This window comes from Canis lupus, chromosome 10 (assembly GCF_011100685.1).
Source record: "Canis lupus familiaris isolate Mischka breed German Shepherd chromosome 10, alternate assembly UU_Cfam_GSD_1.0, whole genome shotgun sequence".
Lineage (NCBI taxonomy): Eukaryota > Metazoa > Chordata > Mammalia > Carnivora > Canidae > Canis > Canis lupus.
This window is the reverse complement of record NC_049231.1, coordinates 34,864,205-34,891,594: the sequence shown is the minus strand read 5'-3', so window position 1 is coordinate 34,891,594 and position 27,390 is coordinate 34,864,205. Positions and strand designations below refer to the sequence as shown.

Here is a 27,390-nt window from a genome sequence, read left to right as displayed (position 1 = left end):
TGTTTTTGTCTAGAAATTTAATATACTTCAGGCTGGATTTTCATATCTGAAAACAAATGATCTGTCTTGGAGGAATTCTTTTGACATCTGTAGGAAAGATACCCCATCCATGGTTGACTCCAGGAAAGGTTTTGCCTCTCTTATAAAACAGAAAATATGGATATCGTCACAACATACTTTTTACTCCTCGAGATCTGATGTTATCACAAACTTGGTGATGAACTGAGGAGATGCCAGTTGAGGATACAAAAATAGTAAACTTTTTTAAACAAAGATGAATTTATTCAAGATTATTTAACTATCATATGACAATCTGAGGTGAAGAAGAAGGACTTCTTTCCTCTGGGAACTCCTAATCTTGAGATCCAGCTGCCATGTAAGGAGGGCCCCTTGCTATTTGGAGACAGATTGAGAGAGAGAGAGAGAGAGAGAGAGAGACCCGGCCTTCCAGTCATCCCGCCTGGGGTGCCAGACACATCAGGGAAACCACTTTGGATGTTCCAGCCTCCATTTCCCTGAAACCACATGAGAGACGTCAAGTGACACCAGCAGAGATGACCTAGCTGGTCAGCCAACAGAATTGTGAGAGAAGTAAGTCAACCTCTGCCTCCCTCCCTGGCCCTGTGGCCCATCCCAGCCCCTTCCACGTTCAGCCAGACCCACCTTCATGGTGCTCAGAGCAGGGGGGCGGTAGTGGGTTAGAGGCGTGGACTCCTACTCCCCTCTGCACCCTGCCTTGGAATTAGTTTCACTGCACCCATCATAACTTTTGTGCCATTTCTCTAGAAAACCCTGGCTCCCAGGTGTTTTGTGAGTGAAAACCACCTGAGGCAGATTCCTGGGCCATGAAGCCGTGTGTCCTGCCTCAGTAGCTCTTGGCTGACTGAGGAGGGTGGGGGTGTTTGCGTGGGGATGCTTGTGACCTGAGACATGGGGGGACTGTGCTTGGGCAAACTCTGCCCTGGTCTCACAAGGCTCTCCTTTCTGGTCACAAGTTGATCTTGATGAGTCAAAGCATGAATGTGCATGAGAATGTGTGTGAGCGGATGTGTGTGGTGTGTCAGTCCATGGGGAACATGTGGGTGTGTGAGCCTGTGACTGTCAGCAAGTGAGCGATATGAGTATGTAAGTGTGAACACATGACCGTGCGGGTGTGAGTGTGTCAGTGTGGACCTAGCACTGTGCATGTGGGAAGGGGTGATCTTGGACCCGGGGTGGGCCGCAGAGGTGGGGCAGGCAGGGGAGGGGCATAGGTGCCCCGGGGGAGGGTGCTTCAGGCTGGGAGCGGCTGACTCGATGGCAGTGGCGGCCAGTGGTGCCCGGCAGCTACTTTGCTTTTCCTAGGAACACATGCACCTGTGCTTTGGGCTGAGCCCAGGAGCCTCATGTTATAAGAAGGTGTCCTGTGGGGAAAATGGGCAAAGAAAACCATCTGGCCTGGGAAGGCATCTGGGCTGGAGTGTGGCGGGTGGCTGAGCCCCCCAAGGTGCCCACAGCCCCTGCCAGCCTGTGGCCTGTGGCCACGCTCGTAACCTGCCTGGGCGCTGGGGGATCTCCTCTGGAGTAAGTACCATCCTGCCCCTCTTCTAGCAAACTCCTGGCACCTGAGCTGGGCATGAGACGTGCTGTGCTTTTCAGAAATCTCCACTGCCATTTGGAAAAGTCACAGACATAATAATAGTAGTAATAATACTTACTAGCATTTACTGAACATAGGTCTCTGTTCCAGACACCACGCTTTAAGTGCTTCTGGGGCCTTAGCTCATTGAATTTCAACCTGAGCGATCATAGACATCTGGAATACTGATCCTGAAATTAACATTTAAAGCAAAGGGTAAATATCCCTGCTTAAGACAAAACTTTTACATGAAAATATTGAGGAAAATGCACAAACCCTAAGTGTGCACTCGGATAAGTCAGCACAGGTGAGCACACCTGTGTAAATACCACCAGGTGAAGAAATAGAGCTTTCCCAGTTCCTGGGACACTCCTTGCGATCCTGCCCACCCACTGGCCCCTGCCCATTTCCCAAAGGGAATTTGCATCCTGCCCTCCAATGCCTGCATTAGGTTCGCCTGTTTATAAAGGATCTGAGAAGCAGATAGTAGGTTGTTTTTTGTGTGTCTGGTTTTTCTCCCTTGACATTGTGCTTTTGAGAATCAGCCATGTGGTTGCATGTGGCAGTGCTTCCCTCTTTCATTTTCTTTGCTGTAGACTGTTCCACATGCCACTGTGCCACATTTTATGTAGCCATTCTGCCGTTGACAGATTGTTTTATTTATTTTTTCTCATTTGGGCTGTTACAAAAAAATGCTTAGGTAGCTCTACTTTTTATTGTTTGGTTTAAGGAACTATTATATGTCCCTATTCCGCTCACTGTCTAAAGTGCTAGATTCAAATCCCAGATGGACTATTTACCCCTCTGTCAACTTCAGGGAAATTCCTTAACCTCTTTGATGCTTGTTTTTCTTTGGTAGTAAAAACAAGGCCGGTGTGATGTCAGTTTACTCATCTCTCAAGTAGGAATAAAGAAGATCTCCTAGCACCGCGGGGAAGGGTCAGATAAGGCCCTTCCTTGACTCCTCCGGGGATGGCTGTGAGAGCAGAGGAGGTAATTCCTCTGACAAGCTCCATGACACGCTCAGAACCCAACCAACAGGCCCCTGTCTGGGTATTCATATTGGTGAAAGGAAAAAAATAAATAAATAATTATTCCTGGAATATAAGACTGTAAACTAACTAAAATAGTTTTCTTATCAAGACTAACAGCTTGGTTGGGAAGACTCCCACACCTTGGCTAGCACCAAGCCAGAAGCTATTGTATCGTATTTTGTTTGCCCAACCCCAGGCAGCTCCCAGCTTTGCAAGACTCACTTCAAACCATCATCTCCATCCCTATGCCCTATAACTATCCTCCCAGACATGTTCCCTCCAAGATATCCCTCAGATGTTGTCGCAGTGATCTCTCCCTTACTGTAGCAAGTCCAGCTAACAGTTTGGCCTGGCCTATGGGCTTTTCTGGTCTTTCTTTTGAGGGTGTGTGTGTTAATACTTAACATTTTCCTATATTCTCCTCTTTCTCCTGCTGTGTCATCTCTCACTTGATCTTCCTAAGAGCCCCACAGAGAAGGCGTTACTTATCCCCATTTTACAGAGGAAGAAGCCGAGGCTCATGGAGAAAGTGAGTAACTTGCTCAAGGATGCACAGTTAGTAAGTAGAGTGTGTGAACTCAGTTCTGGCTGCCTCTGACTTCTGCTTGACTCTGTGCTTAGTGCTAAGCAGGAGGAAGATGTATTCGTGTTGCTTTCCCCAGAGTCAAGCTGGGCCACAGGGAATACAGGACAGAGGCCAATGCCTTTGCCTCTGACCTCCAGGCCTTCGCTTCTGAATTGACCTCCAGCATTGCCATCTGGTGCTGTTTAGAACAGGCTATAGTCCACACTGAACCGTCTGCTCATCCAGACTAACAGGTTGGCGGCGCAGGTTCTCTCTGTTTGGATTACACTGCGCTAAAAGCTATCATGTCCTATGATATTCGCCCAACCTCAAACGTGTGTGACTTTACGTTCATAATTCAACTGACAGTTGAAAGCCATGGATTCAAGTTTGGATATAGAACTTCTGGCTCTGGGGACCTTAGGAAAGTTAGCCCTTCCAAGCCTCATTTTTCTCTGGAGGTAATAATGCCTAACTTACCTTGGTTTCCTAGTCAATCGACAAGTATTTACTGAGCACCTGCCACAAGCCGGCATCATTTGAGAGTTAGCAGGGAGCTGCACAAAGATTGCCCTGTTCCCTTCTGTGGAAGGCACTCTTCCTGCGAATCGACCCTTCTTTCCTCCCCCACACTGCCACCCACATTTTTGCCTAGTGATTGCCTCCTTAACCTATCTAGACATGTCTGATGCCCTTTCCCCTGGGAAGCCTTCCTGGTCCCTGGCAGAGCACTGGCCACTGTTCAGTGAAATGCCAGGGAGCTCATGTCTCCCCATTACCCATAAGCCTCCGGATTTCCTGCACCACACCGCAGGGTGTGGCCCCCAGTAAAATCTCAGTACAGCTTAAACAGGTGGCCCAAGAAGCCCGTGGGATGGCCACTCAAGGCAAATCTGCTGAGTTATCAGCACTCCAAGAAACCAGAACTTATTCCAGGCAGTTTGCGGGTTATTTGGGAGGCTTACTTTGCCGGGGTTTTTTGGGAAGCTTCAAGAAAACATGTGTGAAGTGCCAGGCATCTGATAATAGCCAGGCATCTGATAATACATTGGCTGTTTACTACATATCCAGCTTAAAAAGTATTTTGTATATTATAACTCAATTGTTTCAGCAGTGCTGAGGGCAGGGCTGTCATTATCATTGACTTATAGATGAGGAAACCAAAGTACAGGGGGCTTGGTGAATTTGCCGAAGTCTACACTGCCACAGCCCATATGTAGTAGAACTGGGAAGGAGACGGTGACCTTGACCGCCACAGGTCACACTGCCCAGGGGGCTGGCACCCTGGAGACTCAGTGCAATCGTGTCCACAGGGCATGTTGGTACAAGCTACAGAGTCCGACTGATCTTTCTCTTCACCAGTTCACTGAGGGCCAGGTCGTGGCTTCCGGCTGTCAAATTGGAGCCAAGTACAGCTTCCTTTGGAGTCCAGGCTCTGTTCTCCTGTCTCTCTGGTTGAGGCCTTAGGGAACATGAATTCTTGCCTCCTTGTCTTGGCAGTGAACAACTCCCCAAAGACAGCAGCAGCTTGTCTGTGTGGGAAGGTTGGGCAATATTGATGACAATCAAATCGATAATTTCATTCATTTATGAATGAACAAATATTTATCGGGTGTCTACTCGGTGCCATTGTGGATGACTGGCTCTACCCAAGGCAGCTGGGGCCTTTGCCATGATGGAGCGTGTGTTGTGGTGTTGAGAAGAACAAACCAAAACCAAACAGAGCAAGTGAAAGGTGTTTTCAGGGAGTGACAAGTGCTTTACACAGTTGGGTGATTGATGGAGGCTGGCAGGAAATGCTGCTTTGCACAGGGCGGTCAGGGAAGGCCCCAGTGAGGAAGTGACAGCTGGACTGAGAGTGGCCATGCATACATCTGGAGGACAGCATCTGGGGGAAGCAACAGCAAGCCAAAGGCTCTAAGGCAGGAGCAAGGTTGGAATGCTCAAAAGGCATCGGAAAAGGCCTGGGTGGCCACACTGTGTTAAAGCAAGGTGGAGGAGATGAGGTCAAATAGCAGGCAGGGGCCCAATCCTATAGGTTTCATGGATCACATAGGGCAGGAGCCGCTGGCCACTGCCAGCCCCAATATCTGGTCAGGAACAGTCAAAGGACTAAGTTCTGCCAATGAGATGTTAGCAAAATTACCTTCCTTAAAAGGTAGCTAGTGTGTGCCCTTTGTTTCTACCTTTCCATGCCTCCTTCCACCCTGCTGCTTGGACCCCTGATGCAACGACCGGCAACCTCACTGCCATATTGTACCATGAAGAGGTAGATCACACCTAGGGATGGTGAAGTGATGATGTCAGGAGCTTGTATCCCTCAGTGTTGAGCAGAGTCCTGGTAGTTAAGCCTGGACAGCCTTCCTTCCTTCTCTGCATACAGGAGGAAGAAAAGAACAAAATAAAGTTCTCTTTTGTTTAAGCCACTTGTGTTTGGGGTGTCTCTTATTTTCAAGAACAAAAGCTGCCTTTGCTGTTAATAGCAACTGTAAAGATTATGGGGGACTCCTATGTTTTTGGCTTCAGTAACTGGGTATGTAGGTGTTGTCATTTAAGAAGATGGTAAAGTCTAGGGAAAACACATCAGCAAGGTTGGGTGCAATTCAAGAGTTCTCTTTTGTTTACATCCAAACTGAGATGCATATTATGCATCCAAGAGGAGCTACAGACAAACAAGCAGCTGCATATTTCAGTGTAAAGCTTACAGCTTGAGTGGGAGGCAGAGCTGAAGGGATAAATTTGGAAGCCATCATAATGGGGTTGTGACCTCTCCAGAGGCACTCAGAAAGTCCCCAGCAGCATTGTCTTCCAAGAAGGTAATGACTCTGCCTTCCCTGCTCTTTGTAAGCTTCACTTTATACTGTAGCTTCTTGGATAAGAATTGAATTTTGATAAATCAAATTCCATTATACATGCACTGGACAAACCCGCCATTTCAAAAAATCCTTTGCAAATTATTATTATTGGAAGGCCAAGCTTCTTTCTGTCACTTTTTCTTCTTTGACCTGTTTAGTTTGTCCAAATTTTGGTATTTTGGTTTTTCCTCAAGTATTTCCTTCTTGCATCTTCTTCCTTAAAGGAAGAAGGAAGAATTTAAGACTTTATTTTTAAAAAGAAAAGTAAAAGCAAGAGAGTTACAGGGGGATTCATATGACCTAAGAAACATGTAATTATAGCATTGGAAAAGAACTTTCTGGTCCAGATACCTGCCTGGAGTGGGTTCCATGTGAGAAATCACAGCACGTTAAGGCTGGCAAGGACTCCTGAGGTCTACGAGGCCAATGTTTCCCAGGTGCTGACTTATGGAATGGTACTGGGTTTCAGGGAATATTTTCCCAATTACAAAACTTTCAATGGTGAAGACATTTACTTTTGACTCACCCAGACAGAAAAGGACAAACACAAACTTTACTCTCCATGGTCAAGTCAAAACTGGGAGTTTTTAAAATTAATTATTTTATTTTATTTTATTTTATATTTGAAGACCTTATTTATTGGAGAGGAAACAAGAGTGGGAGAGGAGGAGGAGCAGAGGGAGAGATGAGCAGACTCCGTGCAGAGCACAGAGCACAACATGGGGCTCAATCCCATGACGCTGAGATCATGACCTGAGCTGAAATTAAGAGCGAGATGATTGACCAACTGAGCCACCTAGGTGCCCCAGGTATTTTTTTTTTTTAAGATTATCTATTTATTTTAGAGAGAGAGCAAGAGCGAGTGAGTGAGCTGGTGGAAGGGCAGAGGGAGAGGGAGAGAGAATCTCAGACTCTGTTCTGAGCACGGAGCCTGACACAGGGCCCAGTTCCACGATTCTGAGATCATGACCCGGAGATCCTGACCTGAGCAAGACCAAGAGTCAGACACTCAACTGACTGAGCCACCCAGGCATCCCACTGCTGAGCCACCCAGGCATTCCGGTCCTCTACAAATTCTTATGTTGAAACTCTAATCCCCAGTGTAATGGTACTTGGAGATGGGCCTCTTGGGCAGTAATTTGTTCATGAGGATGGAGCTCCCATGATGGGATTAATACCCCTAAAAGAAGACACTGAAAGAGCTTGCTTCCCATCTCTGTTCTCTGCCATGCGTGGATACAGCAAGGAGGTGGCTGTCTACAGCCAGGAAGTAGGCTCATTCCTTCACGGTCAGCCTCCAGAACTGTGAGAAATAAATGGTTGCTGTATATGCTACCCAGGCAGTGGTATTTTTGCAATAGCAACCTAAATTAAGACAATATGCCTGGTGTGTATTTGTCTGTGCTGAGACATGGACACGCTCATAGGTAATCATGCAGTTCTACTGAGCAGTGATCAAGAACTCAGATAGCTTGTCATTCCAACTCTCGTTTGACAGATAAGGAAACTGAGGCCACCAAACATAAACATATGTTAACTAAATATATATATTAACCAAACATAGATACATAGATATATATTTGGAAGAGATAGTGTTGGTGTTGAGAGGAGTTAGATGTTAGCATGGGGTGGGTGCTGAGCAGTTGCAGGAGCTGGGCAGATGTGGGGAGGTGGGCACCAGATTGCCAAGCAAGTGCCGAGTCATCTGCTGCTGAGTGGATGGGAGAGATGACAAATGAGACTGGTGGGGAAGGTGGCAGTTTCCAATAATAATACCATGGGCTTGAGTGCACCTAAGTGTACAAAGGAAATGGAATGAATGGTAAGAGGGGGAGAAATCAGAATGTGGTCTAATAAATAATTTATACAACCTCTTGAAGTGATGGGTCGCTCAACATTGAATGCTCAGTCTCCGATTCCTCCCCCCACCTGCTTCTGTGTTAGGACTTCAGCTGGGTGAATGGAGGAGAGCTCAGGTGACATGTGGAGGCATGCGGAAAGGGACCTGGGTCAGGGGACCCCACCAACTTCAAAGTTTCTTGACAGGGACTCATAGGGCTCATCATGTAATTATATTCATGGCTGTGGTTTCTTTTTTTTTTTAATTTTTATTTATTTATGATAGTCACACAGAGAGAAAGAGAGGCAGAGACACAGGCAGAAGGAGAGGCAGAGACACAGGCAGAGGGAGAAGCAGGCTCCATGCACTGGGAGCCTGACGTGGGATTCGATCCCGGGTCTCCAGGATCGCGCCCTGGGCCAAAGGCAGGCGCTAAACCGCTGCGCCACCCAGGGATCCCATGGCTGTGGTTTCTTACAGTGAATGGCTCCAAAGCAAAACCAGCTAAGGGTGAGGGCGCACGGTGCAAAGTCTAGAGGAAACCAGGCGCAGGTTTTAAGACCTTTCTCCCAGCATTCACACGGAGCTGCACTTAATTCATTAGCAACCGGTTGTGACAACACGTGTGAAACGCTATCAACAAAAACTGACTAAACCTGGGAGGCCAGAGACTTCACTGGGGCTCAGTCACGTAGGTACATTTGCCTGGCATGTCCCAAAAGCCCAGGCTTCCAGAGGAAGGCAGGTGTTCAGCATAAATCACGTTGGTTTGTACCAGGATATTGGGCATGGAGAGCCACTCTCGTCAGTTCTGGGAATGGTGAGAACCCTGCCCAAACTCAGGTTCCCAGAGGCCAGCCAAACTTGCACATAGTCCCAGGTTGGCTACATTAACTCTTTTCTGCAAGGGACCTTGGATCCCCTTGTGTCTTCTCCAGGCCTGGGGTAGTGATCACTGCATCACAATGGATTCTAGGTTCTGCTGGAGGCCATTTGCTTTCCAAAGTCCTGCAAATCCTGAGCTGGCCACGGGAAGCTAACGGTGGTGGGGCAGGCCATCTACCAGCCAGACACAGCCCTCCACCAGTGCTACCATCCTATGCCAGAGGTGGCCTCACTGGGGCTTCTTTCCGATCTCCCTTCCTACTCCCCAGATTACTTATGGGAAAGTATGGCATGATGCTTCTCCCGCTTAATATCCTATATGCTCCTCAGGTCTGATCATTTGTTCATGGCTGGGTCCCAAGGCAGGAGGTGCAGGACCTTGGCATTTGAAATGCTTTCTCTGCCTTCTTCTCTTTTCTCCTTCCCACAGGCCACTGAGCTGGGAACAGGTGGCTTCCCATGTCTTCAGAGCCATAACATTGTACTCAGAATAAACTTGGGCATCTGGGCAGCCATGCCTGGCTGCTGTTAATGTGTTCATGAGAGCTAAAGAAATATAGAAAGTCCTTTTCTCTCTTGGCAAATGTTGGTTTCCAATGCTACCTCAAGATTCAAAGCTGATGAATTACTTTTTTGGCTCTAGGTGGGATCTGTCTTCTGTGGGGGGAGATAACTCACGGCCTCTGCTTGGCATGGATGGCTCAAAGGTGGGTGAAATTTAATGTCCATACATTTCGTGTCAGAAATTTCCATTTGTATGTTGCTTTGTGATATAAATGTGCTCCTATGAACATGTCACAGAAACAGAGGGATTGAGGTAAGCATATTCATGGTAGAGATTAAAAACCAAAGACTGAAAGAGGGTCAAGGTAATGGTAGAGCTTGGACTCAAACTTATGTCTTTAGACCTCAATGACCAATAAACTTTTTACTATAGGATATTCATTATTAGCAATAAATCTTTACTGATTTTTGTATTCTCTGGACAGATGAAGATGTGGTTTAAAAAGAAATCTGTTCTTTGTCATCCAGTGGGATGGGGTGAATCATGGCTGAGTAATAACCCAAAGATACCCACATCTTAATCTATGGAACCTGTAGCTATGTGACCTTATATGGCAAAAGGAACTTTGCAGATGTGACTAAGTCAAGGATTCTGAGACAGGGAGAGGATTCCGATGATCTGGGTGGACCCTAGGTAATCACAAGGATCTTAATAAGAGGGAGGCAGGAGGGCTTCAGAGAGAGAGAGAGAGAGAATGAGAGATTGGAAGATGCTATGCTGGGGCCTTGAGAATGGAGGATGGAACCACCAGCTAAGGAATGCAGGTGGTCTCCAGAAGAAGCTAGGAAACACAAGGAAAGAGATTCTTCCAAGAGTTTTCAGAGGTGATACAGCCCTGCTAACAACCTTGACTTCAGCCCACTAAGATTGGATTTCTGACCTTCAGAGCTTTAAGTTGATAAATTCTTGTCATTTTAAACTACCATGTTTGTGTAATTTGTTGCAGAAGCAACAGGGAATGAGTATGTTCAGCATCCCTTCTCATAAAGTAATCCATCTTGACCTCACGGGGAACCATCCTGCCCACTCCCTTGGTCCTTGTGCTGTGGGTGGGGCTGATCCAACTCCTGGCTCTGGGATAGAGCATGCTATTCAGGCCTGGCCAATGAGAATACCACATTCTCTGTCCCCGGTGAGGGACGGGCAGGGGACCACAGCTGGGCACATCGGAATGAAGGCACTAGACTTGCTGCAGTGGCCAGGAAGGAGGCATGCATTTTCCACAGGGAATACAGAGCTGAAGCAGGTAAGTCTGGAGCAGCCGGCGCCACCTGAGAATGAAAACACAGAGGTACAGCAGAGTAGTGGGCTGGAAAAGGACATTGTCCTGAAGACATGGCTTGAACCCTTGAATCCAGTCATGCCTGAAGCCGGCTCTGCTTCTTGAAGATTCCAATTACGGGCTCCAAGAAAAGCCCCCCCCACTTTAAAAAAATACTTTATTTATTTATTCATGAGACACAGAGAGAGAGGCAGAGACACAGGCAGAGGGAGAAGCAGGGTCCCTACGGGAAGCCCAGTGTGGGACTCGATTCTAGGACCCCGGGATCACAACCTGAGCTGAAGGCAGACGCTCAACCACACCCAGGTGCCCTGAAAAGGCCCTTTTTGTTTGTGCTAGTTGGGAGTCAGATTTCTGAGCCCAGATGTTCCTGACAGAGTTCCTGGTCTGGAGTTACCTGAGTGATATTTGATGCTGGATTCTGTTTCACGTTAACACTATTGAGCATTACCTCGTACATCATCAAGAGGAGGCATGTTCTCATCCAAGTGGCACTGATTTTTTAATTAAAACCAAGGAGGGGATCCCTGGGTGGCTCAGTGGTTTAGCGCCTGTCTTCGGCCCAGGGCGTGATCCTGGAGTCCCGGGATCATGGAGCCTGCTTCTCCCTCTGCCTGTGCCTCTCTCTCTCTGTGTGTCTCTCATGAATAAATAAAATCTTAAAAAAGAGAAAAAAAAAAAAAAACAAGGAGAAAATAGTAGCCCTTTCATAGAACAGATCCTAACACTTGTCTGTTGGGATATTACTTTTCTGAGGCTTTAATCACATGTGGCTATTGAGACCCAGAAAAGGGGAATGACTTGCTTCCAGCCACAGGGTCAGCGGATGGCAGAGCTGGAATCAGAACTCCTGCCTCTGACCCCCCAGCTCCAGGGTTTCTCAGCCTCTCCAGAGAGCAAGCGAGCCCTATCCCTCCCACTGTCATGGCTCTGAAGTTCACACCCTGCCGTGTGCAATTAGTCTTGCTGCTCTCCCTTGCTGATCAGCATTCTCAATTTTTGTGTTTGGAGCCCTCCGTTTATCATGATCATAACAAGATTATTTAACATCTTGAATATTAACAATTTGACTCCACAGAATGAGACTTCGGTTCCAAGGTTATTGTTCTTTACCAGCACCCATCATTCGACCTGCTCTTTTTGACAAACATCCCTTTGTGGTCAAGACACGCACCCCCACCCCACAGAGGTCACATTTAAAAGGATCTCCATTTGAGTTCCTAATATTGGTGGCACTGGTCTGACGCATCTACCTACAGGAACCGAGGGCATTTCATGATCCTAGAGTCACCCCAGTGTCAGGACAGGAAGGAATCTTTTTTTTTTTTAAGATTTTATTTATTCACTCATGAGAGACATAGAGAGAGAGGCAGAGACACAGACAGAGGGAGAAGCAGCCCCCCCCCCCCCCAGGGAGCCGCATGTGGGACTCGATCCCGGGACCGGGACCATGTCCTGAGCCAAAGGCAGATGCCCAAACGCTGGGCCACCCAGGCGTCCCAGGAAGGGATCTTAAAGCATACTGGTCCAATCTTTCTATTTGTTTTTTTTCAGTGATAATTTCTTTCTATAATTTAAAGATGTCCTTTTAAAATTAAGACTTTATTTTTTTAGAGCAGTTTAAGGTTCACGACAAAATTGAGGGGAAGGTGCAGAGATTTCCCATTATACCCCTGCCCCCACAGATGCGTAGCCTCCCTGTTATCAACATTCCCCAGCACAGTGGGACTTTTATGACAATCGATGAAGCTACACGCGCGACACATCATTATCACCCAAATCCATAGTTTACATTTGGGTTCACTCTTGGTGGTGTTCATCCTATAGGTTGGGACAAATGTTTAATGACATATATCCATCATTACGGTATCATTCAAGTATTTTCACTGCCCTCTGTGCTCTGCCTCTTCATCGCTTCCTCCTCACTAAGCCCTGGCAGCCACTGATCATTTTACTGCCTCCATAGTAGTTTCGCCTTTTCCAGAATGTCATGTCGTTGGAATTATACAGCATGTGGCCTTTTCAGATTGGCTTCTTTCACATAGAAATATGCATTATTCTTTGCATTTTCCAGTTGGAAAAAGGAGACTGGAAAGTCAAGTACGTGTCAATCAGAGTTCTCAGTTGAAGGCAACTACTCTGGAGTGTTCAGAAGGAGCTCAGTCCTGTTGACACCCTGATTTTGGACTATTGGACTCCAAAGCTGTGAGAGAATAAATTTGTTGTTTTAAGCCACCAAATGTGTGGTAATTCATTTTGGGTACCACAGAAAATAAATACTCTGTCATTTGGCACAGATCCAAGGTTCACATGGATGAATGTGGGACCATAAATTCTGTGAATTCACAGCTCCTCCAAAGAGCCAGACCTGTGTGGCTGTGCCCTTGGCACACAGCACTTATGTCTGATGGGCAGAGCCAAGGTCACTTGCTGCATCTTAGCTGCAAGGCATGCTGGGAACCAGCACATATTTTGGTTCCTCCCTGGAATGGGAAGGATTTGCAATGTAGAATGCTCAAAGATGCTGGGTGGCTGTAAATATGACAAGCATCCTCTCCACAGGGACTCACCCAAAGTCTACTTGGGTTGCTATAACAAACACTCTGTGGCTTAAATAACAGATACTTATTGTTCCGTGGTTCTGGAGACCAGAAGTCCAAGACTGAGATTCTGTGAGGGTTGATTTCTGGGAGGTCTTTCTCCTTGGCTTGTAGACAGCAGCCTTCTCAGGTGTCCTCAAAGGGCTTGTCCTCTGTGAGTGTGCCAGAGAGAGAGCTCTGGAGTCTCTTCCCTTCTTATCGGGACACCAGTCCTACTGGATTCAGGCTACATACTTATGATTTCATTGAACATTAATAACCCTTTTGTTTTAAAGATTTATTTATTTATTTGAGTGGGGAGAAGAGCAGAGGGAGAGAATCCCAAGCAGACTCCCTGCTGAGCATGGAGCCCAACACAGGGTTTGATCTCACGACCCTGAGATCATGCCCAAGCCAAAATTAAGAGTTGGACACTTAACCACCTGCCACCAGGCACCCAACCTTAATAACCCTTTTAAGGCCTCATGTCCAACAGTCATACTGGGCTTTACGTGTCTACCTACATATGAATTTGGAGGACACAATCCAATGCACAGCAGTGTTACATACGCAGTAGTTAGAGGTAGGCTGAACTTTGTGCACACATGTGGCTCTGAATCCATCTCTTAGCTCAACCCCTATCAGATTTGGGTGTGCTGGTCACAATGTATCTAGAAAAGCAAAGGTGACTGGCTTCTGCAACCTTTTTACCTTATTCATAAAGGTAAAGGTAAAGGGGAGGAAGGAAGGGGCCACACAACAGAAACCAGCTTTGACTTAGATGGAGAAAGACTTCATTGAAGGATTGATGGGTAACTCAGAGAAATGCTAAAAGTGCTGGGAGATAGCTAAAAAGTCAGCACGAAGAAGGGACAATACACAGTCAGTCCAAAGAGGCCACACTGCCACTGCCACAGGACTTTGTGGGGCTACCACTAATGCAGATTCTCTCCTGTTCCTGCTTTTCTGCATTAGCAGCTCCTGGCTCAACGTATGGTCATGGGTGCCTCTTATGGGCCAGACTTGATCTGTGCAGTCCTCCCAACAATTCTAAAAATATGTATTATCATTTTCATATTACAGATGAGGAAACTGAGACCCAAAGATGTTATGGGACTTGCCAATGGCAAATTTAGATCTGCCTGACTCCAAAGCCCACACTCCCAGTAACCACACTTCGTGCCTCAACCCTATTGCCAGATCCAAAAGGGTTCATTCCAATTGCTTCTACCAGCAATGTATGTATATCCCCTTCTCACTCCACCCAGCATCAGGGGTAAGGTATCATTTATCACAAAGCCTTGCTAATTTGTTGGAGTAAAAGAGTGTCTTCTTGCTTTGGTTTGCTTCTCTTTATCATTGAGGTTGAACATTTCTCCGTATTTTATTATCCACTTATATTTCCTTTTCCTATGTGAAAAATCCCATCCATGTTTTTTATTCATATGTCTACTGGGGTCGTGGTGGTATTATCTTAGTTGTCATATGAGCTCTTTACATATAGCAAAGAAATTTAGCTCTTTTTCCTTTCTCCCCCCGCCCCCATGAATATTTTCACCATATTTTTATTTTCTGTTTAAAAAAGTTCTTTCTTTGTTCATTTTCCTTTGACACACAGGAGCTTTGCACTTTAGGGTCAAACATTTAACAGTGATTTTTCAGGCTGCCTGCAGAACACAAGGGACTGTTTCAGGGGAAAACATCTCTAACCCTGAATACTTAGATAATTCCTCTTTTTCATGCCCTGCCACCTCACAATACTTTTGGGTCAGTAGGCTTATAGGAGTCCTTTCATCTCCAGAGAGAGGGTCATAGACAACTCTGAGAGGCATGGTTTTTCACTGTGCCCTAGGGCAAAAAAAAAAAAAAAAAAAAAAGACAAAGGTGAATATTGTTTGCTCCAGTCATTGACACAGACTCATCTCATCCTCCCATCTGAACAACTATGTGCTGGGAGAGGAAATGCTAAAACCCTGGTTTAAAATTCATGGAAGGGGATCCCTGGGTGGCGCAGCGGTTTGGTGCCTGCCTTTGGCCCAGGGCGCGATCCTGGAGACCCGGGATCGAATCCCACATCGGGCTCCCGGTGCATGGAGCCTGCTTCTCCCTCTGCCTGTGTCTCTGCCTCTCTCTCTCTCTCTCTGTGACTATCATAAATAAATAAATAAAAAAAATTAAACAACAAAAAAAAAAACAAAAAATAAATAAATAAATAAAATTCATGGAGGTTTGATTTGCAGGAAGGAAAGGCTCTGAAAGTGAGCATGTCTGAGTGCATAGGCCAAGTGACGGCCTGAAAACCTCTCCTTTATCTCCTTATTGCCACCCCCACCTTGACCTGTGTCCCCAAGCTCCTTTGATCTTGGTAAGGCATGCTCTAGATAGGAAGTCTAGAGGAGGCCCTGCTAGATGTCTGTAGAACATACAGACATGGTTGATACTCTGAAGCATGAGTCTTGGAGCCATATAATGTGGCACTTCTGAGCTGTGCAAACGTAAGCAAGTCCTGTAATTTACCTGAGGCTCAGTTTTGTCATCTGAGTAATGGGATACTTGTGCCAGCCTTGCGTAATTGATGTGAGGATTGGGGTGGTGCATGTCAAGTGCTTAGCAGAGTCTGGCATGCAGTAGGTATGCAACGGAAGCCCTTTCTAATGCATTAGGAAATTATTTGGCAAGAACTTGCTGGCCATCTGCTGTGTGCCTAGCATTACATTAGGTCAGTGGCTTCAGGTCCCCCAAATCAACCTTCACGAGTTTACGAGGTGTGGCCCAGGAGCCAGGGTACGGCTCACTCAATGACTCTGCAGCCATGCAACAGTGAAGAAGTGCTGAATTATAGTGGAAGGGCTTTGTATCCTACAAGTGAGAAGATACCTCCGTAGGCCGAGGTTTTAGGGAAAATTTCATAGAAGAAGTAGGGGCATGAATTGGGTTTTGATGATTTAAGAAACATTCTCCTTTTATTAGGACATTTTTTCCCTCTGAAAATGAAAATAGCTGTATGCTTTTCCTTTTAAAAAATAATATATACTCTTTAAAAGGACTTAGATGATGCAGTAACTTGATTTAAAAAATCTTAACATCCAGGAATACCTACCATTAATACTGTATTAAATGTATATATTTGTATATAAATATAATTTGACTTGCTTACGTATTTATACAAAAGTAAGAACATATATACATACTAGGTTGTAATATCTTTAACTGATTCAGTCATTTCCTTTGTAGTTGTATTCCATTGTATGGAGGTCTTAGACTTTTTTAGACCAAACCCTAATTGCTAGACAGGTGATTTTGGCATAGCTAAGTACGTGACTATTCAAATTCCTTGAATCAATAACTTAGTGATTTTAGTCAAATTATTGTTGGCTCATTTTCCAGAAATGTTGTAAAAGTTGTATTGACTTATATTCATTTCTGCCACCAGTACCTAAGGGTTCTCTTTTCCTCACACCATTCCCAGCACTGGTCTTGCCAATATTTTATAGTTTCTTCCAGGCTGCAGGTAAAAATTAAATCACTCATTTAATATGTATTTCTAGACTGCCCTCAAAGACCACAGGATTGAGAGATGTTTAATACACAGTTCCTGCAAATTGTAGGGAGGGCGGTTATAATTAGTCTTTCTTAGATTATCCAGTCAGGTCCTTAGTAAATGAAACAAAATGGGCCCATTGAGGGTTTATGGTCATGTTTGTCAGTAGACCAAGGAGATGGCTGCTTTTGCCTCTGTGCATTTGTGAAGTGATACAGAGGATGGGATAACAGTACAGAACATCCCAAGGGATTTTCTGGGGGAAAAGATGAAATCTTTTCTGGTCTCATTTCTATAACATCCTTGGAATCTAATCTATTATTAATGTCTTGAGGACTACAGCATGCCCATGGGGATTATATCCTGATGTGGCATACTTTAACTGCACAACATGGGATAAAATAATATTATATAAAAATGGTGCTGGAACAACTAGACATCTGTATTTAAAAAAAAGAACCTCCATGCTTACCTTACACCAGATACCAAATTTCACTCAACATAGTCAAGTACTTCAATGTAAGTGCTAAAACTGTGATGTTTCTACAAGAAAACACAGGAGAAAATCTTTGTGGCACTGAGTTAGGCCACGATTTCTTTAACAGAACAGAAAAACATGAGCCATCAAAGAAACACTTACTGAAATGGACTTTGGTTTTGAAATCTTTTGCTCTTCCAAAGGCACAGTTAAGGAAACAAAATAGAAAGCAGACATAGGCAAAACATATATCTGAAACTGGGCTTGTTCCCAGAAAATATGAAGAATTTAGTAATATCACAACGGATCATAAGAAAAGAAATAATGGTGAAAAATGGGCAAATGATTTGAACAAACTGCACAACAGAAGATTTTTGGATGATTAAGAAGCACATGAAAAGGGCAGCCTAGGTGGCTCAGCGGTTTAGCGCTGCCTTCAGCCCAGGGTGTGATCTTGGAGACTTGGGATCGAGTCCCAAGTCAGGCTCCCTTGTGGAGCCTGCTTCTCCCTTTGCCTGTGTCCCTGCCTCTCAATCTCTCTCTGTGTCTCTCATGAATAAATAAATAAATATTAAAAAAAAAACTCATGAAAAGATGCTCAGTGTCACTGGTCATCACGGACATGCAGTTGAGATGAAAGTGACAGATCATTAAACACTCAGGCTAAGAGTAAAAAGGCTGACAACACTAAGTATTGAAAATGATATGAGTCTCCTTCTCTATTGGTAGCAATGCAATAGGGTCCAACAGTGACTTTGGGGGAGAGGTAGGCCATGCCCTTTATATAAAGTGTCCTAGGTATTTGCCCAAGATTAACGAAAACATTTGTTTATGGAAAGACTTGCATGCAAATGTTCTCTGCAGTGCTATTCATATTAGCTAGAAACTGGAAGCCGTGCAAATGTCTGCCAACTGATGGACGGATGAACAGATTGTGTAAATCCACATGGTGGAATACTGCTCAGCAATAAAGAAGGAATTACATAGGAAGGTGGATGAATTTCAAAATAAGTTTGTTAGTGGAAGAAGCTAACCGTGGCAGGCTACAAGGGAGCATGATTCCATTTACATAGAATTGTAGAAAAGGTGGGGGTGCCTGGCGGGGGGGGGGTGTTCAGTCAGTTATGCATCTCTCTCTTAAGTTCAGGTCTTTATCTCAGGGTTGTGAGTTCAAGCCCTATGTCAGGTTCCACCCTGGGAGTGGGGCCTACTTAAAAAAAAAATATATATATATATATATATATTTATACTTAAAAAATATATATATAGAATAGGCAAAACCATGGTGAAAGAAAGATAGTCAATGGCTACCTGGAGCCAGGGTCTGGGCAGGAGATGGACAGCAGGGGAGTAAGAGGGAACTGTCTGGACAGTGGAAATAGTCTGTATCTTGATTGCAGTCATGGAGGTTATGTACCGTTTACTATTGTCTAAACTCAGGGTGCCTAGGTGGTTCGGTTGGTTAAGCATCTGCATTTGGCTCAGGTCATGATCTTGGGGTCCTGGGATTGAGCCCTGCATCGGGCTCCTCACTCAGCAGGGAGCCTTCTTCTCCCTCTCCCTCTGCCCCTTCTCGTTTGAACTCTCTCTTGCTCACTCTCAAGTGAATAAATAAAATCTTTAAAAAAAAATCCACAATTGCCTAAACTCAGCAAACTGTACACCTAGAGTCAATAGGTTTTATTTATGTATTAAAGCTGAGAGGAAAAAAAAATCGGAAAAAAATTGAACTTTCTCCGCTCCCTTCTTATGTATTTTCTGCCTTGGTAGGATTTCTATTTTGAATTCCATGTGGGAGTGAGAAATTTTAAGGTTTTCAGTTAGAGGTTCTTGGTGTCTTCATCTGGCCATGGCGCCAAAGCTTTGGAGGCCCTTTGGGTCCTGTGTTGGGGACACTGGTCACCGCCAAGGCATCTCCTGTTCTTGTCCTCCCAGAGCAGCAGCTCTGTAACTTTCAGACCATGCTTGAGGCCCTGGTCGGAGTCTCTGGTAACACGGGGGCCATGGTGCCAGGTTCCTGCCTCCCCTGGTAACTACAGGACACAGGGTGGGAGGGCACTCACCCCTCCCTGCAGAAATCTCCACCAAAGCACCCCCTTTTCTCCCTGGCATTCTCTCTCCCATCATTTTATGTGCTTTTCCAAGAAAGTCTTTATCTAATCCCTCAGGCAGGTGGAAAAATCTGCTGGAGAGGGAGGGGTCGTGGAGAAGTCAAAGATACAGGAGAACAAATACAAATGAATATTTCAACAAATTACTAGGCCGTGGATGTCAGTGTACGCATAAGAGATGCCAATGTCATGACTGAAGAGCAGTGAGAGGCCGGCGAAGGGGGGGGGTGGAGGCCGGTGGCTGGAAAGATGATTCTCAGGGGCATGCGGAGAGGCTGGCAGGGGTGACAAGGGAGATGACCAGTGAGGGCACCTGACAGCCAGAGTGCCATGTCATCTCTCTGGCATCCTGCCCATTGAGGCAGCTGCATCTGTAGGGCACACAGGTCCCTGTGGTCTACCCTCAGCCTGACTGGCAGTAAAGGTAGGAGATGAGAGGGGACTCTGGAGCCGCTGCTGCTGCCTGCTGGCTTTGTGACCTCGAATCTGCCAACACCACTGTGTGACCCTGGGCATAGTAGGTCCCCTTTCTCTGCCTCAGTTTCCTCCTCTATAACACAAGTTTAGTAGTGGCCCGTCCCTACCTGGAAGCTGGTGGTGAGGGGAAGCACATCAAAAGCCTAGAACATGGCCCAGCTGGAGGGAGCCCTGCAAAGAGCTGCAGCACCCACTGTTATGGCACCTGAGTCAGGTGTGGGGCTGGGCAGAGGGAGCAAGGTCACCTGACTGCAGGGTGAGAGCTTCCTTCTGGGTGGTCTGGAAGGGCCTTTGGGAGGCAGCCAGGGCCCACTGTGGGGGGAGCAGCCCCGGGAGCTGATGTCCGTGCTGTGTGTACACGGGCAGAGGGGGTGAGGCCAGGCAGGGGGGCTCCTGGAGTGAGGTCGAGCCCTGGGGTCCAACAGCCATCTCTCCTCCTGAAGGCAAGAGAGGAGCCTCCGGGGCCTACCCCGGGCAGAGGGGCAAAAGTAGCATCAGAACACGAACAGAATAACAGTGGATGCTTCTTTCTTTCTTCCTTCTTCACCTCCCTCATCATCTTCCTTCCTCTTTCCTTTTGTCCTTCTTGGTCTCTTCCCCTCCTCCCATCCCCTTCTCCTCTTTCTTCCCCACCTTGTTCTAAAAAGCCTGCGAGGACGCCTCTGGTCTCAGAGCTATGTCATGAGTCACCCACTTGTGTGCTTGCGGTTTACCTACCAGTAGAAAGTCTGTACCTAAGATCACCACACGCTCTAGGCAAATGGTTTCTGATTCCACTCCACAAATATTTACTGTGCTCTGGTTAACTGAGAGTACTTTGTGTTGTAGATGCCGGAGAGATGCAAATGGGCAAGGCCAGTCCTCGGAGGAGCTGGGGCCCCTGGTTGATGTTGGCAGAAGACAAGCCCCCCTTTCCCAAGGATGCTAAAGAGCTCTCTGTCTCCCAGTGCCCTGGGCCCACTCCCCGCTCCAAACAAAGGCAGAAAGGGGCACGGCTGCCAGTCCTGTCAGATCTCGGCAAGACTGTGCATTGAAGGCACAGTCAACGGGAAGGAGGTAGAGCCTGGTCTTTAGGGATTGGGGGGCTTGCGAAATATCTGTGGGTTCATTGCTGATGACACACGCAAGTGACAATTCTTATTTCACATCTCTTTCTTCCTTGCCTGTGAGTTTTCCAAGATCATCCATATAAATAGAACTTTCTTCTCAATGTGTTTTTCAGGACCACACCAGGCTTTCACGTGTTTTATTTGCATGTTGTTTAATTTGGAGAGAAAGTTTCAAGCCTCCCAATGAGGCAAGGTTTAGCCAGGTCCCAGGAAGAGCACAGTGCTGGTTTGCCGGAGCTCTCAGGGTTCAAGGGAATTAGAAAAATAAGGGAAAATAAAATCTGAAGGGAACTGGGGGTTGCAGCTGGGAAGACTGCTCCCCAAGTGCTTTAGGCTCAGACTTCCTGGCCTCAGTGTGACATGGAACTGTCTGTGAGTAGCTCTGATGGATAAATGTTGAACAGCAGGGACATGTGCTTCTTCCGGGCTGGATCACTGAATTGTTCAAGTGAGACCTCCCACAGACTTCTTCTCCTCAGGCATGGCAACCATCATCGTCCTCAGCTGCTTCAGCCTCATCCTTGAAAAATGCCACATGGACAGCCCCTCTGCTGGCCCACCACAGATGCAGTGGAGTGAGATGTGAGCCCTGGTGGTTGTAAGCCACTGAAATTGTGGCTTGTTTGTTACTGCAAACCAAGCATAACTTGGACTGTCCTGACTGATACATTGGGGAAAACAAAAACTCTGATCTGAAAGGCAGTCCCTTCTTCTCCTCTCTTCAAAGTTCAAAATACCAAATCTTCTCCCTTCTCCTCAGTCTTATTAGTCAACGCTGTGCTTTATCTGGTCAATATTTATCATGTAGCACGAGTAAAAGAGGTGAAAAAGTTTTGTTAGAACAGAAGCGTACAGAAAGCAATGAGTCCATTTGAGATTGGGAAGTTATCGTGTGATGAGAGAGATAACAAATGGAACCTTTTCCCTCACCCCTGATGTGGGTAGAACAACAGAATCACAGTCCATTACCGGTGACCATTATGCTAGACTTTAGAGGTGATCTAACTTAACTTTGTAGCCCGAGAAGGCATTACTTCTCCATCTCTGACTTATCTGTACCTACCCAGTGCCAGTCATGAGGCTGAGCACTAGAGAGATAGAGGGGAATAAAACCCCACCTAGTGGGTACATGATCCAAGAGGGGTTTGGATCTAGTACTCAGAGCACTGAGGAGGAAAGAAGCTACTTCAGGTGAGAAATCAGGGAAGCTTCTTGGAAGAGGTGGTAGTTTACCAACAAGAGCCTTACCCCTCACTGTATGTTTGGGCCAATTCCTGACTGATTGTGGGAATATAAAAAATAGATGTTGGGCATGGCTCACCACCTTCTCTACCATGTGGCCCAACCCATCAAGATCCACCAGAGATTACACTTCTGAGCTCTTCCTCGTCCTGTGGCTTCTCAGACCGCCTTATGCATGTCCAGGCTTTTGTCTAGGTATAGTGTGGTCTCTGCCCTGGGAGGTGAGAGACCAGCTGGGTGACACTCGTCTGCTCTGTAAAACCAGGAATTAAAATGAGAGCCTGACATTCTAGGCAAAGCGCTGCAAGTGCTCATCTAACCATACTCCCTGCAAAGAATCCCTGCCTTGGTTGGGGCAGGTGGCCATGTGTTCAACTCCCATCCCAATCTCCTGTGGGGAGAATCACTGATGAATGACTGTGTTCTGGGGCTTGTTCAGCTCTGCAGCCTTTAGCAAGTAACTCATTCACAAGTGAGTACAAATTAATACAGTACATACCAGTTACACACATATTGTGCTGTGATCAGTTGTCTTCTGTAATCAAAGGCGAGGCTGATAACATTTTACTTTCCCTACCTTGCAATTCTGGAGGAAAACTTTGGGGGAAGGGAACTGAGGTGGTAGGAGGCGGGTTTTGCTGCATGAGTGTGTCTGCAAGTTGTGTCTGATGGACTGGGAAGAGGGTAAGTCCCTTTACATTCAGATACATTAAGTATTTGCCAAATGCCTATTATGCGAGAGGCATTGAAAGACATATTCTCTTATTTCATTACGGGTCAATAGTAGTAACAGTTTGATGACACAAAAGTCAGTCTTTACAATAACATCACCCCTCCCACAAATATCATTGTTGGAATTTAAATACTCCTTTTGCTTAAAAACTCGATGTAGACTTACGAGGAAAATAAAAAGACATAGCAGCCCCCTTTATTTTGCTTACAGAAACCGTAAAGGGCAGGAGACCAAGATCTTCAGCGCCGAGCGTAGGTAAGCGGCCTGCGGTAGCCGACTTTCCAAAGTGAGAACAGGGGAGGGGAGCTGGAGATCTTCGCACCCTTCGCCTGCATCCACTTTACTGACTGTTGAACAATTTAAATGCCCGGGATTGGAAATTTTAAATTACTTCCCACAATCCGAGGAAGCAACGCCGTCTTTCCGTTTACCTGCCAGTGCTAAGGCCGGCTGGGGTTTTTCCATCAGTCGTTTGCAGTCCTGAGGGTGCTGACTTCGCGGGGGCAACCCCCCAACCCCCCCCCCCCCCGGGGCTCCAGTGCACTTGGGAGGATTTGGAGGGAGCTCTCTCCACCCTTTGGGAAGGCAGAGTCTTAAAATCCGCGAGCAAGCCCCTTGGGCCTGGTGGACGGAGAGAGGGCGCAAATCCCCGGGAACGCCGGGCGTGCGCCTGACCCCGGGGGCAGCGGAGTTTCCCTAACCCCGACCCCAAGTCCGCCGTTTTTAACTCCTCTCTTAAAACAGCGCTCGAGGCAGCCTGTGGTTCGGAAGGAAAAACGAAAGCGCCGGTACCGAGCGTCGGCTCGCGGGCCCTCGCGCCCCGGGGGCTCGGGCGACCTCTCGGCCCCGCCCCGCCCCCGCGCCCGCGCCCGCGCCCCGAGGTTTTAAACGATCGCGCCCCCCCCGCCCCCCCGCCCTGGGCACCCGGTCGGCGCGCCCGGTCGCGTCCCTCCGCAGACGCCGGCGGGAGTGGGTGGCAGCACCGAGGCGATTCTATTCGCATTTTTTTTCCCTCCGGGTTTTGTCATGGAAACGCTGACACAACCTCCAGACGGCGGCCGAGCGCGGCCGGGGACTGAGGGCTTTTGGGACCCTGCGGGAGCGCGGCGCACACTCCGCTCTCCCCGGGAACCCGCTGGGCGCGACCAACTCCCGGGCAGGGGCGGGGGGAGCGCGACGCTCCGCCCCGGCGCTCCGGCCCCTCCTCCCCCCGGCTCGCCGCCCGCTCCCTCCCCTCGCCGGGGCTGCGAGGCGCATTCGGTAGAGCCCGGCCCGGAACGCGTAGGTCCTCGGAGCGCAATGAAGTAGGCTCCGAGCGGAGGGAGGGGCTCGTCCCACAGCCACAGCGGCCAGCGCGGCGGCCGCACCACCCGCGCTCGCACCGCAGCCGCCCGGCCCGCGAGGAGGCAGCGCGGCGGCCGCCGGCTCGAGCGGAGGCGGCGGCGGCGGGGAGGCGGGGAGGCGGGGAGGCGGAGAGGAGCCGCAGCCGGAGCAGCGGGCGCGCGCAGCCGGCGGGGCCACGCATCTCGGCACTTCCAGAGCAACTCCCGCGCCTTCCAGACCCCTGCCCGGGGCGGCGGGCCCCGAGAGCCGCCGCGGAGCCCGCCCGCTCGTCCCCCGCCCGAGCCCTGCCCGGCCCTGCCCGGCCCTGCCCGGCGCCTCCCGCGCTCCGCTCCGCGCGGCAGGGTCCCGGCTCCTGCGCCCCGGCGCGCCTCCCGGACAGCCCGGTCCCCGTAGCCAGGACAAAGCCATGAAGCCGGCGCTGCTGGAAGTGATGAGGATGAACAGAATTTGCCGGATGGTGCTGGCCACTTGCTTGGGATCCTTTATCCTGGTCATCTTCTATTTCCAAAGTATGTTGCACCCAGGTAGGGGGCGCGTTAGCGTGGTTTTGTTGGATTTTTTTTTTTTTTTTTTTTTTTCCTCTCTCGCGCTCTCCCTCGGCCGCTCGCTGGCGCCGGGTCTCTGCCTTTTCCAACCTTACCTCTTCCCCAGCCACCTCGGGGCTCCTTGCTGCCCAGTCTGCCCGGAGTCGGGATGGAGAGGAGGAAGGAAGACGTGCTCACCTTCCCCTTCTTCCTCCCGGCTCCAGGGTGGAGGATGGGAGCAGGAGGGGCGGTAGTTGGTGGGTTTTTTGTTTTTTTTTTTCCCCCCCTCTCTCTCTCCCTTTTTTCTTTGTGTCTCTTGTCTGTCTGTCTGCGAGGTAGCAGAGCAAGGTAGAGAGGTCGTGTGCAGCTCCTGGTGGTGGGAGGCGGGTTTGAACAGAACGCAACTCCCCGCTGGTGCCGCGATCTGGGGATGAAAGCGACGCCGGGAGCGGCCGCCCTGCGCCCCGGCTCGCTGCCTTCTCCTGGGGGGGGGGGGGGGGAGGGCGCGGGGGCGAAGGCTGTGCCCCCGCCGAGGTCGCCAGTCCCTGCTGCGAGCTGGGGAGCCCGAGGCTTGACTCCCACGTGTCCTGGGCTCGGCGCCGCGCAGAGGTGCGGGGAGAGGCGGGGTGCCCGGCGCTGCCCCTCCGCCCGGCTGGGGAAGAGGCCGGGCGCCCGGTGTTTGCCCCCCGGGTCCGGCTCCACGTCGACCTTGCGGCGGGTGCCCTGGGGCCTGCGTCCCCCTGCGCCCCCTCCCCCGCGGCTCTTCCGACCCTGCGCGGGTCACGGCCCCTGCCCCCGCCTTGGCCGCGGCAGTTTTGGAGGAAACTTTGGCCCGGCCCGGGGCTGACGGTCAGGTTGCCTCCCCCACTCCTGGCGTCCGAGCATCCGAAGCCCCCGGAGGGCTCGGGGCCTGTGACAGTGGGCCTCCCTCACCGTCCCCCCCACCCCGCCCCCAGTCCTCGAAAGCTTAGACCAGTTCCACGTCTGAAATCTGGACGAGGGGAGGATGGAGGCTCGCCCCTTCCAAGGGGCGCTAAGGAAAGTTTGGGACCCGAGGAGGTAAGGGGCGCCTTGGAGCGCGGCGACCGGGGGTTCCAGCTCCGCCCGCAAGCCCAACAGGTAAAAACCACCCAAGGAGGCCCCGGCTCGGCTCGGCTCGGCTGGTGGCTCATCTCCCCGGGGAGCCGTGGTGTCCCCGCCCCGCCTCACCCCGGCAGGCCCCTCTGGGCCACATTGGCTTCGAAATCCTTTTTTTTTTTTCTACGCCTCCGAGTTGCCTTTCTCAGTAGAGCCACAGCAATAATTTGCTTTTATAATTGCAAGGAGGGAACTGGAAGCACGTTTCCTTCCAGGGAAATGGGGTTGTTTGTTTGTTTTGTTTTTTGTTTTTACCCCCCTTCTCCTTTCAGTGTGTATCTAACACTTTGGGCAGAGGCAGCCTTGAATTCTTCCAGCCTGCGTTTGGGTGGGTGGCAGAGGACTGAAGCTGTTCTTTCCATCAATCAGGCAGGGCTGCGGGGTGAGCTTCCTTGACAGCCGGGCACTCACCGGCTGGAGCAGTTGTTAAGGCGGCCACCTTGCCAAGGATATGTTCTGACGCTACCACACGGAACCTCAGGACATCCGAGCCAGACTTGTAAAAGATGGCTTTTGTTTGCAACGGGATATTTTTAGTTTCATGTCAGCAAACTGCAGCCCTGTTTGTCTCCTCACCCAAACCGGTGGTTGGGAAACTTCTAAGGGATTTAAAAATGGACCTCATCACTTAGGTTCTGGGCCGTGGGCAGTGGTTGCAGCATCCAAGGCCAGACAGACAGAAGCATCCTGGAGGCCAGGCCAGACTCCACCCCAGAGACTGGGGGACTGGGTGGTGTGCGAGTACACTTAGGCTCAACCAGTTTAAACAAAGGGCCGAAGGATTTGGTCTAGACTGTAGACATGTGTTTAGGTCACTTAAAATTTTGCCTGGGGGAACCCTGGGTGGTGCAGTGGTTTGGCGCCTGCCTTTGGCCCAGGGCACGATCCTGGAGACCCGGGATCGAATCCCACGTCGGGCTCCCGGTGCATGGAGCCTGCTTCTCCCTCTGCCTGTGTCTCTGCCTCTCTCTCTCTGTGTGACTATCATAAATAAATAAAAATTAAAAAAAAAATTTTTTGCCTGGATGGAACATGCCAGGTAGTACTCTGCAGAAACGCCTACCTAGAACAGGGATGGTTATTAGACTCTGTTGGGAATGCACTTTAACTTCTCTGTACCTGTTAATTGTCTGGGGAGATACTAACTAATACCACCGCTCTCTGTGCTTTTCAGGCAGCTTGGGCTTTGCTTTTCTTGTCCAAGAATTAGGAAGGAACTTTCTAACCAGAGACATGAGGAAGAAACTTCCAACTTGTAATTGGCACTTTGCTAAAATTTCCAGCCCTCGTTTACAACGTTGACTTGAAAGTGGCACCGGACTTTTCAGACTAGCCTTTGGGAATCAGGGACAGAACTTTCTCTATGGGTGCTCTGATAAGGATCCTTTGCCCTTGGCCTTTGTTCTCAGCCGTTGCTTCCCTTCTGGGTCCCACGTCCTCCCAGAAATGGCATTTGTTTATTATTCATATC

At 48.6% G+C, this 27,390-nt stretch overlaps 1 protein-coding gene and 1 long non-coding RNA gene across 7 annotated transcripts in view; one reads left to right on the top strand and one right to left on the bottom strand.

The window, feature by feature from the left end:
* Window positions 1–248: 248 nt before the first annotated feature.
* Window positions 249–23,708, bottom strand: LOC102152060. Of its 5 annotated transcripts, XR_005365704.1 has the most exons (6): window positions 23,346–23,708; window positions 17,237–17,307; window positions 10,478–10,633; window positions 5,478–5,590; window positions 1,698–1,809; window positions 249–515 (listed from the first exon to the last, which is right to left on the bottom strand). It is a non-coding gene; the product is annotated as an uncharacterized LOC102152060 (long non-coding RNA). The 5 variants fall into 5 exon arrangements; XR_005365703.1 differs by lacking the exon at window positions 10,478–10,633 and having other exon boundaries at window positions 251–515; window positions 5,404–5,590; XR_005365700.1 differs by lacking the exon at window positions 10,478–10,633 and having other exon boundaries at window positions 254–515.
* An 863-nt stretch (window positions 23,709–24,571) lies between these two features.
* The window catches only part of CHST11 (carbohydrate sulfotransferase 11), a 259,633-nt gene continuing 256,814 nt past the window's right edge, over window positions 24,572–27,390 (top strand). The window contains exon 1 of one of the 2 annotated variants that reach the window (XM_038550819.1): window positions 24,572–24,782. In XM_038550819.1, the coding sequence (XP_038406747.1) occupies window positions 24,665–24,782 (118 nt within the window). In that variant the 5' untranslated portion in view covers window positions 24,572–24,664. The remainder of the gene's footprint in view (window positions 24,783–27,390) is intronic. The other variant, XM_038550820.1, reaches the window with a different exon arrangement.